Source organism: Macaca fascicularis, chromosome 13 (assembly GCF_037993035.2).
Source record: "Macaca fascicularis isolate 582-1 chromosome 13, T2T-MFA8v1.1".
In the NCBI taxonomy this organism is placed as follows: domain Eukaryota; kingdom Metazoa; phylum Chordata; class Mammalia; order Primates; family Cercopithecidae; genus Macaca; species Macaca fascicularis.
In genome coordinates, this window is record NC_088387.1 from 72,924,220 (window position 1) to 72,948,796 (window position 24,577).

The window sequence follows — 24,577 nt, forward strand, 5'->3', positions numbered from 1 at the left end:
ACTCTCATAAATACCTCCTGAGAAACCAGTGTGGTACAGCTGCTCTGGAAAACAATTTAGCAACTTTTTATATAGCTAAACATATTTATCATATGACCCAGTAATTTCACTCCTATATATTTATCATGAAAAATGAAAAGTTCTATTCATAAGAAACCTCCATATATGTGTTTATAGCAGCTCTGTTCATAATCACCCCAAAACAAGAACAACCCAAAAGTACTTCAACAGGTGGATGGGTAAACAAACCGTGCTATATTCATACAATGGAATACTACTCAGCAACAAAAAGGAACAAACTATTTATTGACCTATACAACTAAACAGATGAATCTCAAGTGAACTGAAAGAAGCCAGTCTCAAATGTTATATGCTGTATGATACCATTTATATGACATTTTAGAAAAGACAAAAGTATAGTAACAGAGAACAGATTGGTCATTACCAGCAGTTAAAAGTGGATGGACAGTGTTTCCTCAAAATGTCAGTCCAAGGGAGTTTTGTGGTGATGCAGCTGTTCTGTATCCTGATTGTGGAGGTTACATGAATCTACGCACATGTTCAAACTCATAGAGTTTTACACACACAAACACACACACACTCGATTTTACTGTATGTTAGTTTAAAAGAAAAAACACTTGCTTTGTTGCACTGCAATGAGAACTAAAAGCAAGATCGTGTGATAAACAACCCTGGAAAATGGCTGTACATGATAGGTCTTCAATAAATGTTCATTTCCCCTGGTCTTTTTGTCTTTTAGCCACAGGTAAGTCTTTTTCAAGTGGTCAGTGTCCCCACTAGCTAGAATCGGCATGCTTTGCACACACAGTTCAGGATTAGAAAAGCCTGGTGCATACTATGTAAATCTGCATCACCACCAGCAGTGACTCAACTTTCCACTATCATTTTTCAGACTTATATTAGTGCAAAGACCCCTTTTAACAGGAATATTTATTTCTTAGATCAATAGCTGCTGTCAAATTAGGTACTGTCAAAAATCATGACACGCACCTCATTCTTAGAGTAACATGAAATATATCACTGTTTTCTAGAAATTGGAGATATGCTTTCTTTGTTAAACACAAGGTTTTGATCCTATTATATTATTGTTGCATTACAAACTGGATGAGCTCTTGTTTTGTCACACTCAGTTACTCTAGAGATGAGCATTTATAGATTTCAGTATTTTTTAATGAAGAGTCTCTGTGTTTCTGTTGGCCATTGCTATTTATTTTTACCAATTATTATAAAAGACAAACTGCTTTTCCTCCATTTCAACATGTATGCTATTTATTCAGAACTTGCTCTGTTCTAATAGTATCTAAAGAAACAGAATGTGTCCTTGATATTATTTTTTGTTCTTCTGATGCAAAACAGTTATTTATCTTGATTTCTGGTAAAAATCTCTGGTTCATATTTGAAACAAACAATGCTAAAAAAAAAATGCTTTCATTCCATCACTACAGAGGAAATTAAATTTTTCAGGGAATCTTTCCCTCTGTCAAAATACATGTTGTTCTTAAGGAATAGGTGTAGATATCATCAGGTTATCACCACAAAGATTAATTAAATAAATCATTCCTCAAACTCATATAATAAATGTTTATTATCTTAGAAGTGAATTTGGATGCACGATTGCATTCTGAGCACTAAGTCTTGTTCACTTTTCTCTGAATCTATTATAGTTTTATGCATTGGTTCTTATTTCTAACAGTTCATTTGAACGTTCAACATTTGCATTTTACACAGTAAAAGATAATTATTCAATACATATGTTTTCTGATTAAATGTGTGAAACTTTTAAATAGAATACGGAAAATAGTTTTAAGTGCATTATGAAAGACCTAAATTGATCTTTGGCTCATAGAGCAGTGATCAGCTTTCCTTGTGGCTTCATTCTCGGTGACTGTCAGTCAGCCAGAGTTCATGGACTCTAAAAGGAAGTTTATCCCTAGTTAATCCTCCTATATCTAAGCAGAAGTAGTCCCAAACCAACCTTTATGTGACATTCACCTCGCATTATTGCATCTTGAGCTAAATATTGTCAATAAAATTCACAGTTAAATCAGGTGGATACTAACTGAGGGCACCTAAAAAACTGCTTATAGAGGCACAATGCGTTTGTCATTCTGCCTGAAGCTACAGTGAATCATTAAAGTCAAATTCTGTTTACCCACGCTGACAGAGTAAAAGTAAGGGCATCCCTGAATTATCCCAACCAAGGTGCAGAATGCAGAGTAACAAAAATTCAGTTCTGATTTAATTTTATACCAGACTGTCTTTCTGAAGAATTTCTGGTAAAATTTCTTCTTTCCCCTTCTTGGGGCATCTTTGTGTTTCCTCAAAGTCCCAGCACAACCTCAGATGACTGCTGTCTTTCTTTTGAATTAGCTTACCGGGTCCTACTTTCTAAAGAAACATCTGGCCGGGCGCGGTGGCTCACGCCTGTAATCCCAGCACTTTGGGAGGCTGAGACGGGCGGATCACAAGCTCAGGAGATCGAGACCATCCTGGCTAACACGGTGAAACCCCGGCTCTACTTAAAAAAAAAAAAAAAAAAAAAAAAAAAAAAAAATTAGCTGGGCGTGGTGGCGGGCGCCTGTAGTCCCAGCTACTCGGGAGGCTGAGGCAGGAGAATGGCGTGAACCCGGCAGGCGGAGCTTGCAGTGAGCCGAGATTGCACCACTGCACTCCAGCCTGGGCAACAGAGCGACACTCCGTCTCAAAAAATAAAAATAAAAATAAAATAAAATAAAATAAACATCTAAGCTCCAGAACTGTTTTGTTATCACTCATTCTGCTTGCCCTCATTAAAACTTTACCAGCCCTGGGTCCCATTCTCTTATCCCTCTGCATCACATACACATGCAGACTTGTGAGCATGGGCTTTGGGACCAGACGGGCTTTAGAACTACATCTGCCACTTTCTGATTGTGTCCTTGATCAATGAACAAACCATGCTTAGCTCAGTGCCCTCATCTATAAGTGGACACAAGTATGGATAGTTACCTACTTCACAAGATGATTTTGAGGATTACATTAGATAATGCAAGTGAAATATTTAGCACAGTACCTGATACAGCAAGTACTAAATGCCACCACTGTCATCATCACCACACACTCTATACTATAGTTATTAGACTACATATATATATATATATAATTAAAATTAGCAGAGAAGGAAATGTGTCTGTCTTATCACTATTTTTTTCTGAGAAACTTAATGTGTGTCATGTAGTAGATGTTCAATAAATAATTTGTAAATGAATACAGTACACATTAGTCCTCTCCCACATCTGTCTCCTTCCCTTGCTCCCTCCCTCTGTCTCCATCCATCCATCTACCACCCATCTATGGATATGTATGTAATTTTTAAAGGACTGTTTCTTTTTTATCTCTATTATTTTATGCATGATTGATCTTCTTTTCATTCCAAGTAATTGCCTTATGACTATACATGCTTTTATTTTTTCAAACTATTTCTGATTGCTTATTTCTCTGGCTAGAACATAAGCTAATTAAGGCAGATACTTTGTATTTTTTTATCACTATGTCCTCAGGGCCTAGAGCAGTGTCAGACATATGAATAGGAACACAGTGAATATTTGTCAAAAGAACAAGTGAATGCTCTCTGACTCTTTCAATATCAAATTCTGGTTCTTCATGTTGGACTCCCCTCTCTGGCTTTCTTATCTCAATTCCATCCAGTGCTCTTCCTGTTTACTGTTATAAACACTATCCTCATTTATGTACTATATACACCTGAGGTAGAAGAGTCCTTTCCACCCTGATATGGCCCCAGTTACCAAAAAGCCTAACCTCCATTGAACAAAGAAGAGGACCTCCAATAGAATGTGTATATGTCCTATTTATTTGTGTTCTTATTCCAATGCCTTGATCTATGACTGAAAGGAGAGAGATTTGGGATAGGAGTTCATTTGGGGGGGAAAAAAAAAAACCTTTTCCATCATGCCCACAGGGTCCCTAAACTACAGATCAGAGCAACTTGCTGCTGGCTCCTTATGCCATCCTACTAAAGCAGGTGTTCTCAGTCTTGACCACGCATGAAAATCACCTGGGGATCTTTTAAAATAAGGATGCCTGGGCCAGGTGCGGTGCCTCACACCTATAATCCCAGCACTTTGGGAGGCCAAGGCAGGCAGATCACCTGAGATCAGGAGTTCGAGACCAGCCTGACCAACCACGGCCAACATGGTGAAACCCCGTCTCTACTAAAAATACAAAAATTAGCTGGACATGGTGGCAGGCACCTATAATCCCAGCTACCTGGGAGGCTGAGGTGGGAGAATTGCTTGAACCTGGGATGTGGAGTTTGCAGTGAGCTGAGATTGTACCATTGCACTCCAGCCTGGGTGACACAGCAAGACTTGGTCTCAAAAAAAAATTTTTTTTAAATAAGAAACAAAATAAGGATGCCTGATAGCACACCCACCTCCAGGAGAGAGGCTCAGGCATTTATAGTATGAAAAATTTTCCCCAGGTGGTTATAAAATGAAGCTAGAGTTGAGAATCACTGAGTTCTGAAGCCCTTTCGGACTGTAGCTTTTCAGGTACCAGAAATCTCAGACTCAAAGTCTTAAGTTACAAGACAGAAGAACAGATCAGCAAGGACTCTGACTAACTGACAACTTATGCCATGTATAAGGTGTCACCCATCATCAACTATAGCCAATTGCGATTATGTGAGAATGCAGCTCAGTGTTGCTAGATCTTCTGTCTTTAAGAGAAGCCATACATCTGCAATTTTAGATGAACTCTCACAATGTAAAGTGCTGGCACCTATTCAAATTTCTCTATAATGTAGTATGGGCTGAAATAAAAGCATATCTTGGGCTGGATTACATTCATGGGCCAATCATTTGTAGTTTTTACTTTATGACAACTGCTCTCCCATATCCTAAGAATACCTTTCTATATTTTTCACCAAGTCTGTATTAAATTCTTAGAAAGTTAGATTCCTTTTTCATTATTCATATATGCTCTAGGTGCTGTTTCAAACAAAACTGATTTGTACGGTTAGGATAATTTTAAAGGGCCTAAAACTTTCTATGGTTTAAAGAATGAGATTCTAAAATGCCTTAAGCTTAGGGCAATTGCCAGTATAAACATCACTCCCCATTTTCTAATATTTATTAATACCGGGAATATGCAAAGCACTGACTAGGCCCTTGGGAATCCAGACAAATTCCTGTTCTATGGAACTATTTTCTAATATTTATTAATATTAATTAATATCACCTCCATTCTCTAATATTTATTAATACCTGAAATATGCAAAGCACTGACTAGGCCCTTGGGAATCCAGACAGATTCCTGTTCTATGGAACCATCCCATATACTTAGGGACAGAGAATCTAGACCTATGGGATTTTAGTACAAAAGAAACACAAGCCAATAAATGGTGAGAACCTGGCTAGAGTTGAGTTTATATGTAGGAAGTAGTAGAACCTTTGGTTGAAAAGAAAGTGGAGACAGATTGTGAGGTGTTTAAAGTAAATGACAAATGAGTTAAGATTTTTAGAGGCAGTCATGAGCAACTGAAGGGGCTTTGAATGTTTTTCATTTTTGTTGGCTTTTGCTTTGTCTTGCTGCTGAGTAGAAGAGTGTTATGGCAAGAAGTGCTTAGGAGGAGCACACCAATCATGGTGTGTGAGACAGATTGGACACTATAAACCAGAGGAGGAAGACCTGTTACTAGGCACAGCCAAGGCTGCAGACATGAGGGCATGAAGTTCAGTCCTGGGTGGTAACATAAATGGGGGGGGAAGGTGCAGGCTCAGGAGATGTTGACCTTGACAAGAGTAAAAGGACTGGCTACTATTCAGTCATCCCCTAAGATGGGCTTCATTCTGTGTTGAGCACTTGACACAAAATTATCTCTATTACTTTAAACAGAGTAAGGCTGAAATGGGAGAGCACTTGAAGAGGATTCCACTATATAACCACGTTGTAAAATTGATCTTAGAGTCCTTAGAGAGCATCTGGTCCAACCTCTACAGTTTACAAATGGGACTTGACTTTTCCAAGTCACGTATGTACCTTGTAGCAGAGCCAGAATGGAGCTCAGACTTCTAATTTTCAACCCTACTGATCTTTTCTCTTCACCATGTGGCTTCTTTATCCAAAAGCCATTTAAAAATAAATGGCTTATAAATCAGGTTTCAGATTCAGGAAAGAAGATGAAAGTGATCAGATGATAAAATGTGATAAAGAGAACAATTCCATAACCAGCCGATGCAAACAAGGGAGCGGGGAGTCAGGAAGAAGAGTCTCCACAACCACTATGCAAAGGTTGTATGAAGGAGGAGATAAAGTCAGGAGTGATATACAGCAAGCAGTAGTGCCTATATCCCTTTCATCAGCCTACCACAGATGTTGAGATAAGAGGACATAAATGGAAATAAAAGGAAAGCAGATTCAAAACAGCTATTACAAAGCATTTGTTCACTGGGAGACAATAAAAGTGAAGAATCACACTCTGGAAAGGTTTCTGAGGGGAAATCACGGAGGGAGACTCAGGGGACAATGGAGTGTGATTAGAGCTGGGCTTGGAGTGGTGCCTGCCTCATGTGTTTCTATCTTGTAAACATAAACTTTCTCTCCAAAACAAAACATCCTATAATAAGTTAAGTGACACAGTGGCCTATGGATGCATCTACATGAGATAGATTGTCTGAATGTTTAGCTGAATAAATGATCTGATAGAGACTGAATATCTAGACAATTGGATCTCCCCTCCTTTGGCCAGCCATTCTGGTATTATGTTGAAAATCCCTGTGACTGGGGGCCCTGACTTGCAAATGTTTCTTGGATAACTGAAATCCTGCCTAGAGGTAAAGTCTAATTTCCCTCTCTCTTCTGAATTGCTCAACAGCCTATGTAATAGCTAAATAAGAGGGAGGAAAATAGAAGTAAGAATGTTTTTCATGTCTTTCTATCCCCTCTCCCATTTAAGTCTATAATACTTTTTCTCCCACAGATAAAACATTACAAAGAATGGCTTGGAGAAGGCTTTTTTAAAACTCAGAAATCATAATATACCAACCAAGATGGAGGCAAATCCACTGTGTTGACTCATTTCTTCTCAGAAGAACCTTTGAGCAAGCACCATAGCTGTTCCAGTTTCATAAATGCAGTAAAAGCCAGTGCCATCTAATATTAAAGCCCTATTCTTTCACCCTATTTTGAACTTCTGTATTCCACTACATGGACCTGCTTTAAGTTTGGAGGCCCATAAATGGTGAGGAAGAAGGAGTTTCTTCTTTCTTCCCTATCCTACATCCTCCTCCAGTTGCTGTTTCTTCTGGCCCCACCTAGGTTGGACCCAAGAGGGAGAAAGATTAGAGGGGAAAAGGAGATGGATTTAACACTAATGGAACAGTGGTCGTCTGGCTTTGGAGCTCTCTGATTGTAGCAGATACCCAAAAGCTAATTTGTATTCTCAAGGGAGCTCCTGTGAGTTTTTCTGGTTTCCTCACACTGGAGACCTCCCTCCATCTGCAATTCCTGAGAAGAGTAATACCTCCTCCCACTGGTTTCCAGCAGTTCACGCCACACAACCACTAATTTGGAATCAATTCACTCTACAGACAAATTCACTTTTCTTAGGATGAGCAGTCCAGATCCCTTCTACTGAGTCCAGGTCCGACTCATGGGAAAATTCACATCTTCTCCCAATTGCCTGTGGACCTGATTCTCTCTCTCTCAAAGCAACTGGCCACTTTTCTTTAGAGTTCAGACCTGAGTCATGTTCTAGTACAGCACCCCAAATCGCAGGAAATGCATGTCACCCTCTGTAATTAGTTCTCCTAATACTTCCCACATTTGGCTTAAGGTGAATGACAACCACCCCTTCTATACCATGGAAGAGGGACGCAGAGAACAATGACACTTCTCTTTCAAGAATCATCACTGGGAGACTCTGCCACCTGTCTTAGTCCATTTTGTGTTGCTATAAAGGAGTACCTGAGGCTGGGGAATAAATAAAGATAGAAGGGTTTATTTGGTTCATGATTCCGATGGTTGGAAAGCTCAGGGCATCTGTCTCTGCTGAGGGCCTCAGACTGCTTATACTCATGGCAAAAGATGAAGCTGAGCTAGCATGTGCAGAGATCCCATGGCAAGAGAAGAAGCAAGGCAGCAGGGGCAGGTGCCAGTCTCTTTATAGCTACCAACTTGGGGGAAGAGACCAAGAACTCATTCACCCTCTCCAAACGAAAGCATTACTCTATTCATGAGGAATCCACCCCCGTGACCCGAACACTTCCCATTGAGCCCCACCTCCAACTTTGGGGATCAAATTTCGAAATGAGGTTTGGAGGGGACAAATGTCTGAACCACAGAAGGACCCCTGGTGAATCTTTTGCATTTATTTGCATACCCTGAAGGTGGATGACAGCTAATGCTGATGTTTAATTTAAGTCAAATTATGTATGAAAGTCCCTCTTCCTATCTGTCAACTGCTCTTCCCTGCCCCACTTGACTTCAAAACCCATGTGTAACAACATGAGAAATGCAACCAATTAGATGTCCACATGATTTTAGAAGTGGGGTAATCATCTTCTGGATCATAATAAATAGCCACTTCTAGTTATTTAGATTCTATTTTTATCTGGATTATTTCCTAATTTAGTTCAATCTACCTCTTTGGGTCATTTTCCTAAGTATATTCCCAGAAAGTGTATTCCTAAGTATATTCCCAGAAAGTTAATATGAGTTAATAAGAGTTTGGCCAGTTAATAAGAGTTTGACCAGAAAGTTAATAAGAGTTTGACCTAAAAGAGTGTGAAGCACAATACTCTTAGCATTTTGAGGCCAGGAAGATAATCAATTGTTTTTCTGCATATCCTTTGCAAAGCTGTTCTCACTTTAACTTTTAAACTTGTGTGAAATTCAAAGAACACAGAGCCCAGTGTCATTTACACTTGGGCCATCATAAAAAGGCAGCTTTCTCAAAAAGAATATTGGCTGTCTTCCAGACTGCCAGAAAGCTTTTTTATGGAATCTTTTAAACCATTCTCCTTTAAGCCAGAAAGGGAAATTAAATTTGGCCAAGGGTGAATGGACTGCCCAAAGTATGAAATATTTCTAACAGAGACAGAGTTTAAGGGAATCATAAAGCTTCCCAATTTCAGGGAAGAAAATGTAAATTCCACCCACCCCATTTATCATGTAAGAAACATTAAGTAACCTGCAGTATAGTGACAAAATTTTTTTTTAGTGTCATCTTGGTGAATTATTTAATCTTTACAGAAATCATTCAGGCACTTTATACCCCTTACAGAGGGGGGTAAAGGTACTATCTGACAAGAAGGGTGTGATGATACTTTTAAATAGCTGTTTTAAAACAAATGAATTAATAAATGATGCTTGGGATATGCTCTGGTGAGAATTTCAATCTTGAAAATTAATTATGAAATATTTCAAGCATGAAGTATAGAGAATATTATAATAAATGCCCATCAGACACCACTTAGCTTTGCCAAATCTTAACACTTGGTTATAATTGCTTAGTTTTTCTTTTTAATATAAGATACCTTAGATACAACTACGTACCTCTTCTCTTGTCACAGAAGTGACTATATTGATTTTGGTGTTGATCATCTCCAGAATTTTTTAATAGATATATATGCATCTTTAAACATGTTTTAAAATATAGTTTTTGTTACTATGCCTGTATAATGGTGAGGTCAACAAATCAAGAGACAACTACCATTGAAAAGATAACTTGTTATACTCACAGATCTCAAGAGAAAGGAATCACACCCTGGGGCAGGGGGAGGAACACAAAGAAGCGGCAGGGTCAATCAGAAGACAGAGAAAGTAAGGGGGAAACTCTTACTGTCTTTCCACAGGAACAAGCAGCCAGAGACCAGGTAAACAGGTTAAGATTGGCTAGTTTGAATAACTTCGGCAAACTCTGAAGTGTAGGGGATGTCCCTAGTTGTCAGATACCTGCACCTAGGTAATTAGGGTAGAGGAATAATAGCCCAGAGAGTTAAGAACCCTGTAAAGGAGGTGGCTGGGAGTATAGACTTTGGATTAGTTGGTTTGCATATGAAAGGTGCATTCACAGACCAGTTGTTTGCTGTCTCTGTGAATTCACCACCACCACTGGGAGGGGCAGTTTCTTCAGGGTCAGCAAAGCCAGAAGATGTCAAAGCATCAAAAATACAAAAGAAAAATACATGATTAATACAAAATAACATACTATATTATTTTGCATGTTTATAAAAATTATCTCATTCTGTTCATGTTGTACAGACATCTCATCAACTTTTTGGGTTTTGCTCTCAACATTATACTTTGGAAATTTTTCCAGCTGATTGCATGCAGCTCAGCTTACTCCTTTTTTCATTTTAAAATTTGGCATTGTGTCAATATACCACAGTGTATTAATGTGTATTCATGTTCATATTTCAGGGTACTTAAGGTGTTTCCAATTTTTTGGTATAGTAATGATGCTTCCGTAATTAATGTTTTGTCTGTCCCCAGGTGCACATGTGGCAGAGAGAAGGACATGGAATAACTGGGTCCAAGGACATTTTGTATCTTCTACTTTAATACATATTGACAAATCACTCTTGAAAGCAGTTGTAGCAAATTACCCTTCCATCAAGACTGTAGAAAATATCCTACTGTTCCAATGCCTCACCAGCATGGATACTGTGAGATTTTCCTTTCAATGTTCGCCAATATAATGGTGAATAATGGTGTCAAAGTATTATTTACACTTCTTGATTACTATTGAAGATGAACTTTATTTTACACATTTATTGATCTTTTGCATTTTGTCTTCTATAAATTGCCTATTCATATCTTTTGCAAATTTTTCTACTGGGTTGTTTGTATTTCTCTTATTATTTAGCAAATTTCTTTATATACTTTATTTGCATTTATTGCAAATATCTTTCTCCAGTCTAAAGCTTATACATAAACTACAGTTCAGTTTGTGTATCTTTGTTTTACAGAAATTTTAAGTTAAATGTACTTAAATTTATTAATTTTCAATTTTAGTGCAAAATTTTTGCATCTTTTTTTAAAAAAAAGTCTTCTGAATAGATGTTTTATTTAAAAATTTTAAAGTCTTAATTTTTCCCATTTATATCTTTAGTAAAATTGGAATTAAGATTGAATATGGTAATAAGTGAAGGTCTTAGGTTACTCCACAAGGAAAATCAATAGTCTTAGCATCCTTTATTGATTAGTCCATATCTTCCACCATGGATTTTTGATGATTCACTGTCATTTATCATAATCTTTTGTTTGTGGTTTATTTCCATGCTCTTTATTTTCCTCCATTGGTCTATTTATTTAAATCCCTGTCAATATCACAATATTTTAATCACTCTAACTTTAGAAAAATCATATTTCCTGGTATGCCAATCCCCTCAATCTTGTTCTACTTCTTTAAAATTGCTTTGGCTATTCTTTAAAACTTGCTCTTCCATATGACTATTAATCAGCCAGTCAATTTCCACATACCCATACAAAAACAAACAAAAAACTGTGCTTTAGATGGGTTTTGCATTTAATTTATATATTGATGTGCATTAAAACTGATAATCTTCACAATATTGAAACTTCCCATTTATAAATGTGCTGATTTCTGTTTGTTTGGGGGTTTTAACTTTTTTTCAATTAAGTATTTGATTACTTCTCCTAAATCCTGGAGCCTGTTTTTTTCTTAGACGAATTTCTTTATATAGTATAACTTTTGTGGTCACTGTAATTGATATAGTTTAAAATAATATGGGGGGATTATTTTTGTTCACTAATCATATACCCAGCTGTCTGACTAGACTTTCTTATTAGCTGTCATAGTGATGTCTTAGATTGGTTACAGAATAGGCTTTTTTGTGTGTATAAACAATGATTTTTTCTGTGGGTAATGATAGTTTTTCATCAGTAATTCTGACGTATCTTTTTCGCTTTCTATTCTTATTGTGTAGTAATTATGATGTATCTTTTTCTTTCTCTATTCTTATTGTGTAGGCTAGGGTATCCAGCACAGTATCAAATAGAGGAGGGAACAGCATCATTGTCTCATTCCAATTTTAAGTGGAATATGTCTAAAATTTCTCCATTCAGTATGATACTTATTTTAGTGTTTAATAGAATTACCCCTTATCAGAGTAAGAATTTTCTTTTTCAAGAACTTTTATCATGATGGATTTCCATTATTATCAAATACATTTTCTATTTCTATTAAGAAAATCATGTGGCTTTTTCTATTTATATGAAAATTTTCTTTGAAAGAGCTGTCTAATATTTAGCAGCTCTTGAATTCTGTGACACATTTAAGCTGATAATAATGTATTATTTATTTAACTCCACTAAGTGCATATTGTCCCTATATTATTTCCTTTCTTTTATTGTCCCTGTCTAGTTTTGTTACCAATGTTACACTAACCACATAAAAAGGGTTGGAGAGCATTCCCTCTTTTACTAGCTGATATTGTTTGGCTAGTATAGGAGGGACCTAGTGGGACGTAATTGAATCATGGGGGCAGGTCTTTCCCGTGGTGTTCTCATGATAGTGAATAAGTCTCACGAGATCAGATGGTTTTAAAAAGAGAAGTTTCCCTGCACAAGCTCTCTCTTTGCATGCTGCCATCCGTGTAAGATATGACTTGCTCCTCCTTGCTTTCCACCATGACTGTGAGGCCTCCTCAGCCAAATGGAACTGTAAGTCCATTAAATCTCTTTCTTTTGTAAATTGCCCAGTCTCAGAAATCTCTTTATCAGCAGCATGAAAATGGACTAAAACAGTAAATTGATACCAGTAAAGTGGGGCATTGCCGAAAACACCCCTGAAAATGTGGAAGTGACTTTGGAACTGGGTAATAGGCAGAGGTTGGAAACAGGCAGAAGACAGGAAAATGTGGGAAAGTTTGGAACTTCCTAGAGACTTGTTGAATGACTTTCACAAAAATGCTAAGAGTGATATGAACAATAAGGTCTAGGCTGAGGTGGTCTCAGATGGAGATGAGGAACTTGTTGGGAACCAGAACAAAGGTGACTATTGTTATGTTTTAGCAAAAAGACTGGTGGTGTTTTGCCCCTGCCCTAGAGATTTGTGGAACTTTGAACTTGAGAGATGATATAGGGTATCTGGCAGAAGAAATTTCTAAGCAGCAAAGCATTCAAGAGTTGACTTGGGTGCTGTTAAAGACATTCAGTTTTATAAAATAATCAGAGCATAAAAGTTCAGAAAATTTGCAGCCTGACAACACAATAGAAAAGAAAATCCCAATTTCTGAGGAGATAGTCAAGCTGGCTGCATAAATTTGCATAAGCAACAAGGAGCCGAATGTTAATACCCAAGACAATGGGGAAAATGTCTCTAGGGCATATTAGAGATCTTCACAGCAGCTGCTCTCATCACAGGCCCAGAGGCCTAGAAGGAAAAAGTGGTTTCATGGGCCAGGATCAAGGTCCCCATACTGTGTGCAGCCTCAGGACTTAGTGCCCTGTGTTCCAGCTGCTCCAGCTGTGGCTGAAGAGGCCAAGATAGAGCTCAGGCCATAGCTTCAGAGGGTGCAAGCCCCAAGCCTTGGCAGCTTTCACATGGTGTTGAACCTGCAGGTATACAGAAGTCAAGAATTGAAGTTTGGAAACCTCCACCTAGATTTCAGAAGATGTATGGAAACACCTGGATGCCCAGGCAGAAGTCTGCTGCAGGGGAGAGGCCCTCATGGAGAACATCTGCTAGGGCAGTATGGAAGGGAAATATGCAGTGGGACCCTGACACAGAATCCTTACTGAAGCACTGCCCAGTGGAGCTGTGAGAAGAGGGCCACCATCCTCCAGACCCCAGAATGGTAGATCCACCAACGGTTTGCACCATGTGCCTGGGAAAGCCACTGACACTCAATACCAGCCCATGAAGACAGCTGGGAGGGAGGCTGTACCCTGCAAAGCCACATGGGCAGAGTTGCCCAAGATCATGCGAACCCACCTCTTGCATTACTGTGACCTGGATGTGAGACATGGAGTCAAAGGAGATCATTTTGGAGTTTTAAAGATTTGAGTGCCCCACTGGATTTCGGACTTGCATGGGGCCTGTATCCCCTTTGTTCTGGCCAATCTCTCCCATTTGGAATGGCTGTATTTACCCAATACCTGTACCCCATTGTATCTAGGAAGTAACTAACTTGCTTTTGATTCTACAGGCTCATAGGCAGAAGGGGCTGGCCTTGACTCAGGTGAGAGTCTGGATTGTGGACTTTTGAGTTAATGCTGAAATGAGTTAAGACTTTTGGTGGTCTGTAGGGAAGGCTTAATTGGTTTTGAAACGTAAGGACATGAGATTTGGGAGAGGCCAGGGACAGAATGATATGGTTTGGCTCTGTGTCCCCCACCCAGCTCTTATCTTGAATTTCCATGTATTATGGGAAGCACCCAGTGGGAGGTAATTGAATCATGGGGGCAGGTTTTTCCCATGCTGTTCTCAAGATAGTGACTAAGTCTTATGAGATCTGATTATTTTAAAAAGAGGAGTTCCCCTGCACAAGCTCTCTTTCTTTGCCTGCTGCCATCCATGTAGGATGTGACTTGCTCCTCCTTGCCTTCTGCCATGATTGTGAGGCCTTCCCAGCCACATGGAACTGTAAGTCCTATTAAACCTCTTTCTTTTGTAAATTGCCCAGTATTGGGTATGTCTTTATCAGCAGTGTGAAAAGGGACTAATACACTAGTCTGTGGAATAGTTTATATAAGATTGGGATTTTTTTGTTCCTTTGAAGGGGTAGAATTTACTTCTAACATCATATGGTACTGACCTTATTTTTTAGTGGACAGCTGTTAAATTACCAACCAAATTTGTTAATAATTACAGATTTATTCACTTTTCTATATCTTCATGAATCAATTTTTGTAAGCATATATTTCTGTAAAAATTATCCATGTTTTCTGATTTTTCAAATCTGTTAGTCTAGGTGTGATATCTCATGCCTGTAATCCCAGCACTTTGGGAAGTCAAGACAGGTGGATCACTCTAGTTGAGGAGTTGAAGACCAGCCTGGGCAACATGGCAAAACCCTGTCTCTACCAAAAAAAACCAAACAAACAAAAACAAAAGTCAGCCAGGTGTGGTGGTGCATGCTGTAGTCTCAGCTGCTTGAGAGGCAGGCTCAATTAAGCCCAGGAAGTCAAGGCTGCAATAAGCCATTATTATGCCACTACACTCCAGCCTGGGTGACAGAGCAAAACTGTCTCAAAAGAAAAAGAAAAGTAATGTTATAAAATTGTTCTTAGAGTTCTCTAATTTAAATCTGTTATATCCATAGTTAAGTGCCATCTTTCAGGCCTCTAATTGTTTGGGGGCTTTTATTCTCTCTCAGTTTTTACTCTTTGCTGATTATGAACAAATATTCTTTCTAGTCTTAATCTTTCCAAAGAACTAGCTTTTGGTATTGTTGATCCTCTTTATTGCTATTTTTAATTCATTTTTTCTTATCTTTATTCTTTCTTTCTACTCTTTTAGGTTTCCTCTTTAAATTGCAAATTTAAGTATTGCAATGTGATTTTTATTTTTTATAATTTACAAATAATAATTTTACATATTTATGGGGAACATAGTGATGTTTCAATGCATATAATGTAAAGTGATCAGAACAGAGTGATTAGCATACCCATCATCTCAAACATTTTTCATTTATTTGTGTTGGGAATGTCAATATCCTTCTTTTTTATTTGAAATTATATATTGTTAACTATAGTCATCCTACAGTGATATAGAACACTAGCAATTATTCTTCCTATCTAGCTATAATTTTGTATCCTTTAACAAATCTCTCCTCATCCTTCTCTTCCCCATACCCTTCCCAGCCTCTAGTATCCTCTGCTACACTTTGTACTTCTATGAGATCAACTTTTTCTAGCTTTGATATATTAGAGAATATATAGTGTTCAACTTTCTGTCCCTGGCTTGTTTCATTTAACATAATGTCCTCCGATTCCACCCATGTTTCTGCAAATGACAGGATTTTATTCTATGGCTAAGGATTTTATTCTGTGACTAAACAGTATTCCATTATGTATATATACCACATTTGCTTTATCCATTCATCTGTTGTTGGACAACTAGGTTGATTCCACACCTTGGCTATTGGGGTAGTGCTGCAATAAACATGTAAGTGTAGATGTTTCTTTTTTTTTTTTTTTTTTTTTTTTGGAGACGGAGTCTCGCTCAGTTGCCCAGGCTGGAGTGCAGTGGTGCAATCTCGGCTCACTGCAAGCTCCGCCTCCCGCGTTCACACCATTCTCCTGCCTCAGCCTCCCGAGTAGCTGAGACTACAGGCACCCACCACCACGCCCAGCTAATTTTTTTTTTTTTTTTGTATTTTTAGTAGAGATGGGGTTTCATCTTGTTAGCCAGGATGGTCTTGATCTCCTGACCTCGTGATCCGCCCCCCTTGGCTTCCCAAAGTGCTGGTATTACAGGCATGAGCCACCACACACAGCTGATGTCTCTTTGATATAGTAATTTCCTTTCTTTTGGGATAAATTCCAAGTAGCAGGATTGCTGGATCATATGGTAGCTCTATTTGCATTTTTTGATGAACCTTCATACTGTTTTTTGTAGTGTCTCTACTAGTTTACTTTCCCAACAACAGAATTTAAATGTTCCCTTTTCTCTTCATCCTCACCAACATTTGTTATTTTGTTGTCCTTTTGAGGATAGCCATCCTAATTTTGGTAAGACAGTATCTCATTGTGGTTTTAATTTGCACTTTCCTGATGATTAGGGAACATGTTTTTATATATTTGCTGGTCATTTATATGTCTTCTTTTGGGAAATGTCTGTTCAGATCATTTGCTTGTTTTCTTAAGCAACTTTTCTGTTGGTGGTGATTTGCTGAGTTTTTTTGCTGTTGATATGTTTCAGTTACTCTGTCAAATGAGTAGCTGGCTAATATTTTCTCCCATTCTATAGGTTATCTTTTCATTCTGTTGGTTGTTTTCTTTACTATGAAGAAACTTTTTGGTTTGATATAATCCCATTTATTTTTCCTTTTGTTTCCTGTGCTTTTGAAGTCTTACTCAGAAAACCTTTGTCCAGACCAATGCTCTGAAGCACTTCTACATTTTCTTCTAGTAGTTTTATCATTTCAGGTCTTACATTTAGGTATCTGATTCATTTTGAGGTCATTTCTATATAGAATGAGAGGTGGGAGTATAGTTTCATTCTTCTGCATAGGGATATACGATTTTCCCAGCAGCATTTATTGAAAAGACTGTCCTTTCCCCAGAGTGTTCTTGACACCTTTGTCAAAAATTAGTTGGATGTCAATACATGGATTAATTCCTGGGTTCTCTAATCTGTTCTTCTGGTCTATGTGTCTATTTTTGTGCCAATACCTTGTTGTTTTGGTTACTATAGCTTTGTAGTATATTTTGAAGTCTGAGAATGTGATGCATATAGTTTTGCTCTTTTTGCTTAGAATGCTTTGGTTATTCAGTATCTTTTGTGGTTCCATAGAATGTTAAGATTTTTTAATTTCTATCAAGAATGTCATTGCCATTGAATCTGTAGATTGCTTTAGGTAGTATAGTCATTTTAACAATATTAATTATTCTGATCCATGACTATGGGATGTCTTTACATTTGTATCTTCTTTAATGTCTTTAATTAGTGTTTTGTAGTTTCCCTTGTAGAGGTCTTTCATGTCTTTGGTTAAATTTATTCCTGGGTATTTTTTGTAGCTATTGTAAACGAGATTGCCTTCTTGATTTCTCTTTCAGCCAGCATGTTGTTTATGTATTGAAATTCTACTGATTTTGTATATTAATTTTTTATCCCACAACTTTATTTAATTCATTTATCAGTTCTAAGAGGTTGTTGATAGAGTCTTTAGGTTTTTCTATATATAAGATCATGTAATCTGCAAGCAGGGACAATTTGCCTTCTTCTTTTCCAATTTGGATGACCTTTATTTCTTTCTCTTGCCTACTTGCTCTGACTAGAACTTCCAGTACAATTATGAATAAAAGTAGTAAGAGTGGGCATTCTTGTCTTGTTCTAGTTCTGAGTGGGAAATGTGAAAGCAACAGTAAGATGTTAATTGTGGTGCAAAGTATTCTAAACTTTATTATACTCTCATTTACTTTATTTCTAAAATGAAAATTTATCAAATATAATGCCTTTACCCATGTTTCTGATTTAAAGGAAATGTACACATACCTTCTGAATTTGTTAATTAGAACTAGATCAACAAAGTCATAGTGAATTATCAGAAGGTTGCTGGTTGAAATAAGCCTTCTATAATAAGCAGAGTTTACAATGTTAAGTGGTAAATCCAGATTTCTTCAGTAAACATTCAAATAAGTGTAGTTCTCTATAACAATCATTTTCAGTGTTAAAATTATAAGAGTCCATGAAACCATTTTAGTAAACCCTTTGCTACTAGTAGAAAGCTCCTTACCCATGTTAGCAATAAACTCAAAGAGAAACTTAACCTTATAACTGCAAAATAGCATGGTAGTGTAGGCTAAACTTAAGCTGTATCTAATATGAAATTATAATGTCTAACTTAATGTTTACCTCCTCGAACATCTCTATCAACAGTCTTTGATTTTACCAATGTTTCTTATTAAACAACTTCCAAGTTTAAGTTCTAGCAAAAAATGGAATAAAAATTATTGGGTTCATAATTTTCTGTTTCCACAATTCTATTTTTCTTTTAGTAGTTTATTGCATTGGAAGCTTAGCTCATTAATTTTTAATCTAATTTTTTGCTTTCCTTTCTGGTACAGTAATTTAAATCTATAAATTTCTGTTATAGGTAGCAATTTACCTATATCCCATGAGTTTAATATGTTGTATTTTCATTGTAGGTCAATCCAAATAATTCCTAATTATAATTGTGATTTCTTCTTTGACCCATGTATGACTTAAAAGGGTGTGTGTTTGTTTGGTTGGTTGGTTTGCTTTGCTTTGCTTTTGGTTTTTCCACATGGGTGTATGTGTACTAGAAGAGGAGAATTAATTATATTTATTACTGATTTCTAAGTAATTTAATTGCATCATCACCAAAGAAAGTAATTTTTTAATACTAATTTTCTTTGTAACCTTGTTCTTGGTCAGTATGTTTTTAGTGATCTTTATTGACTTGGTGGGGCTTCTAGCCATTATGACAACCCACTTGTAATTGTTTCCTGCAAATCTCATGTTGAAATTTAATATCCAGTGTTGAAAATGTGACCTAGTGGGAGGTGACTTTGTCACGGGGGCAGATCCCTCATAAGCGGCTTGGTGCCATCCTTACAGTAATGAGTGAATTCTCACTCTATTAGTTTTCACAAGAACTGATTGTTGAAAAGAGCCTGGCATCTCCCTTCCCTTCCACATCCTTCATCAATTGCCATGTGATGCCCATTCTCCTTCCCCTACTGCCATGAGTGGAAGCTTTCTGAGGCCCTCGCCAGAAGCAGTTGCTGATGCCATGCTTCTTGCACAGCCTGCAGAACCATGAGTGAAATAAAGCTTTTCTTTATAAATTATTTAGTTTCAAGTATTACTTTATAGCAACACAAATGAACTAAGACACTCACCTATTCAATAAGAAACACTAATTTCTTCATTCACTATTCCTTCTTGCATTTGGTGCCTTCCTCCTGGATTAAATTTTCTTATCCTTTAAAGAAATTATTTTTCTAGAAGTTTATTCATAGCTAATTAAATTTGTTCTGAAGTAATTTTGTTTTACCCTCACATTTGAGTAATTTTCTACATTGTAGAATTTTAAATTGGCATTAATCTAATAATTTTGAAGACATTTTTACAAGGTTTTCTAATTATTTTTTATTTGAAGGTAGTCTATATTTTCCCCTCCACTTGCATTTAAAATATCTTCTTTAATGGCTCTACAGTTTTAATTTATAGATGTCTGGCAGTGGATTTGTGTTTTCCTCCCTGGGATTTGTTGAGATCTCTGGATCTGAGGATTTATATCTTTTATAAGTTACGAAAGATTTCTGGATGTTATTTCATTGTAATTTAAATTGTTGGTTCTCCATTTTCTATACCTTTCCAGAACGTGTATGAGACGAAAATGTATCTTTATATTCCATCCTCCACATTTCATTTCATGTGCCAGTTTGGTATCAAGATGTAAATCCCTTAGCCTCCAAGTTCACAAACTCCCCCAGGGTACCTTTGGTTTTAGTTTACCTGCTTAGAATTCTGGTTTGCATTCACCACTGCTCAGGGTTCCATCTGGTATTCAGCTGCTTTACTTTGAGCCCCTGGGGATTTCTCATATCCTTGCAAGCTCTACTATGCATTTAAAATAATATTTGTAATGTTTCATAGAAGACTTCTGGGTAATTTTTCGTGAAAATATCTTCAGATTATCTTGTTTATAACATTTCAGGAAACAGAGGTCAATGAAGATTTTAAGCGTCAAAAATATTTAATTATGTTAATAAGCTTGAACCACTTAATACAGACATAGTCCTTGAAAATTTTAGAAAAACATGCACACTGCTGGGGCTGAATCAAATGCTTTCTAGTTGACGTTCTTAAATAGAAGAGTTTGTTATTCAAGACCACAGTCTCCATGCATCTCATTAATTAATATTTTACTTTAATGTTTCAATTTCCTTGAAACTTTTAGAGTGTTGAGTAGTTTAAAGCAACTTTATTATCTTCCTTTATTGGTTTATTTTCATCATTATTCTGTCCTGCGTTAAATAGGAACAAAAGGAACTTGTACGTATTAACTAAGGTTGTGAGTACAATTAAGGTAGGGTGTTGAGCTAACTTCGATTCATTTTGCATGCATATTCTAGAATTAGATAATCTTTTGTTAAATTAAATCACCTTTTATTTAAATGGCTTAATAAAGACAATGCTTTTAGTATGATCTAATATTTTTGAGGCTTGGGTTCAAAATTCGTCTACTCTTGACAGTATTTCTGTTATATATTTGTGTACTTTGGGATCTTTCTCATCTTAATCCTTGTAAAGAATTTATTGCTATTATATCAACTGTAGCCCTCAACTGTTTTCTGGCAATTTCAAGGTTTCTGGTATTGCCTTCACAGCAAGTATATAAACTCCTCCAGGGCAGCAACAGCACACAAGGTTCTCTCTGATTCCTCACCATAGGGTTGGTACACCTAGCAGCCAAGCACAAACAAGGTGAAAGAAAAGACCTGATTGCCTGAGTAGCAGCTCTGTCTGAAACAGAAATTTCACCAACACCAATAAATAACAGAAGGTTAAAACAATAAAATATTTATGAAACTATCCAAGTCCATGGTATTTGATTATAATTCCTCCTCACAGACTGCCTTATAAAAGGATGTGTTAAAGACAAAAGAAAACCAAATCCCTATTAATCAGTTACAAAGCAAGAAAAAGCCAGAGGGAAGAAGGCTGGGGAAAGAATCATATTCTTATTATAAAGATTTTCAAAGGGTCAACTGTAACTTCAACCTCAAACCTAGAATTTTCAGAGTGCTCAACAGCCATTCAATTCAGTCATTCAAATATTTATTGACCATCTATCACGTTAAGCACTGCTCTAGGCATTTAGTATACAATCATAACAAATCAGGCAAACATTTTTGCCCTCATGGAGCTTGAATTCTAGTTATGAGGAAGAAACAAATAAATGGATACACAAATAAACAGAAGATATAACATGTCAGAATTGCTATGAAGAAAAATTTAAGCAGCGGGAAAGAGGATCTGGGCCAAGTTTGGGAGATTATCATTTTAAATAGGTGGTTAGGGAAAGCTTCACTAAAATGGTAACATTTGAGCACATGGGGTTCTGAGATAACAACCCATGAGGATATCTGGGAGAGAAATGTTCCAAACAGAAAGAACTGCAAATGTGGAAACATTAAGCCAGAAAGAACCTGGCATGTTCAAGGAATTGCTAGAGGATGCTGTGACAAGACCAGAATGATCAAAGGGTAGTTGTCAAAATTGAGAATGCAGGGTCTATGGAAATAAAGAGCAGAAAGCTCTTGTAGGGCACTGAAGGCCTTTGTAAACAATTTTGATTTCTCCCTTAGTGCAATGAGGAGCCATTGGAAGGAATTTTGAGGCAAGTGTGAGACAAATATTTTGAGCAGAAGAAAATGGCAAAAGCTGAAGGCAGCTGAGGTTAAGAGAAGACTTTTTTTTAGATGAGAGACATTATGGCATGTTTTTATATTAGTAAGCAGAATCCAGGAAAGAAGGGGGAAAAGGTAAATGAAATGTGTCTAAGAAAGTGGAAAATTGTCATAGTGGTTACTGAGACTAGCAGAGAGGGAAAGAGACCTAGTGTATACTGGAGAAGCTATTCGTAGGACCCTGGACAGTTCACTCACAGTACCAGGAAAGAAGGCAATGTGTGTAAAGCACAGGTGTAGGCAGGTTGATCAGGCAGTGAGCCCTGTGAAAGTATAAGGACATTTTCTTCTATTGATTTCATTTTCATCTTGGAATAGGAGTCAAGGTCAGCTGAGAATGACAATAAAGGAAGAGGTAATGGGGGTTGGAGTAGAGAAAGAGAACAGGCCTCACACAGGGCTACAGAAGGCAACATAGGGTAGTGGGAACAAGCAAGGTTCATATTCCATCTCTGTCATGTATCAGCCATGTGACCCCGGGTAAGTTTTTTATTCTCCCTAAACTCTAGTTTCCTTATGCAAAATGGAAAGAGTAATAGTGCCAGTATCACCACTTGTAGACAGGATGAAAAGAGAGAATGTAAAAGCGAATTTCAACATTACTTTATGGCAAGCACTTAGTATATGTTAGCTGTTTGCTGATATTAATACATTAGCAACTCAATTACTTACTAATAAATAGGTTGTGATATTTTATTTCTACTCTCTTTGCAGGAGGTTTGTCCTCACCAAGCTTCGAGTCATCCAAAAAGGTGCATTTTCAGGATTTGGGGACCTGGAGAAAATGTATGTACCTGGCACTGCTGTGAGTGAATGCCTCAAGGGGGATATAGGGAGTAACTTCAGACCACATCTAGTATGATTATCTGCACTTAGTAGCCGAACTGACATGGTCAGCCAAACTTTCTGCATCTCCTCACATTTTATTGTGTTACCATGGTTCCTAAATGATAGTGTGGAGTCTTTCGGTGAGGCCATTGAAATGAGCAAAAGAGCAATCCAAGCAATTTTTGTCATTTCTCAAATAAGGGGTTGCTCCCAGAGTACCTGTGAATGGAATTTTCATAAACCAAAGCCTCTTTTTTTTCTGCAGACATCCAATCTCTTTCAAAGATACTTTCTACTATTTATGATTAATTTTTAATTGACAGTAGGACTTAACATTTATGCTATAGAGATTCTCTAGATTTCTTGTTTCCAAGGTATATATGCAGGCCAGTAGTAATTGATATATAAACATTTCAAAGTACTAGAAAAGTTTACAGCACTGATTAAGATTTCCTTTGAAGAGAAGCCCCCTTCGTTACTGCAGACATTCAGTTCACACTGGGGGCTAGTTTAATTTAGAGTTTTTCGAAGACATGGTTTTCTCAAAGCAGGGTGCAGTAGTAAAAGGCAGAGCAAATCCTCCCACACTTAAAGTAATCCTCCCTCCCTTTTAAGGCTCTTGGTACCACCTCCTGGGCATTCAGGGCCGGGGAAATACATTCTTCTCTGCATTGAGACAGGCAGGATTCATGACTTTAACACCAGTGAGTATAGCAATGAATAGACAGAGTATATACAGAAGGGAATGAAAGCAAGGCAAGAAAGAAAACCTTTAGTTCATGTGTTTCTTTCTTGAAGTCATTAAATTTATCTTTTTGGTTATTTTATATCCCTTTAAGAATAGTACTTCCTGGAGTTTGAAGAAGCAAAAAAGGAACCCATTAACAAAAGAATCACAAAGTATAGAAGATGTCATTATGTTCCAGCAATTAAGCCACCTGCTTAAAGGAGGGTGGTCAGAATCCTGGTTTCAGTGTTAGTTTTAATATAAAATTACTGCATAACCTTGATTAAAGCATTTTACCTTTCAAGGCCTTGGTTTCCTCCTCTGTGTATTAAGAGAGGAGTTTTTAAAAGGGGCTTATGTGATTTCCAATTTCTATCCCCATGTTGGAGGAGAGCCCAATTTAAGACCTGTAATCTTCCGGGTTTACCTCACTGAGGACATTCAACTATCACAGGGATTAGAAGATGGGGACACAAACCTGAACAGAGTTCACCAAGGAAACCAGGGAAACAGTAGAGTTGGCGAGCTTTGTGCTCAAGATGTATTCCTGGATGAATTCACCATTCCCTTGCCTGGAGTTAACGTAGACGAAATGACTATTGGATATCCCTGTGTCCCTAAACATCACTATAAGTTCATAGAATTCTAAAGACAGACATTTCAGATGTCACAAATAAGCTACTTTAATCAAGTTTAATCCAGCAATGAATGACCCCTCATTGGGTATTCAGCCTCAAGCAAGACCTTCCTGTGACGATATGAATGGTTGAGCTGAGCTGACAGAGCAACAATCCAAGAGACACAGCAGCTGGCTCAGTAACACAACTTGCCCAGACACGGTTGTACATTTTTACCTCATGTCTTCAT

General features: G+C 37.3%; 1 protein-coding gene across 1 annotated transcript in view; it reads left to right on the forward strand.

The window, feature by feature from the left end:
* The window catches only part of FSHR (follicle stimulating hormone receptor), a 189,535-nt gene that overhangs the window by 67,927 nt on the left and 97,031 nt on the right, over window positions 1-24,577 (forward strand). Inside the window, exon 2 of the mRNA XM_045369349.3 lies at window positions 22,870-22,941. Within this exon, the coding sequence (XP_045225284.2) occupies window positions 22,870-22,941 (72 nt within the window). The remainder of the gene's footprint in view (window positions 1-22,869; window positions 22,942-24,577) is intronic.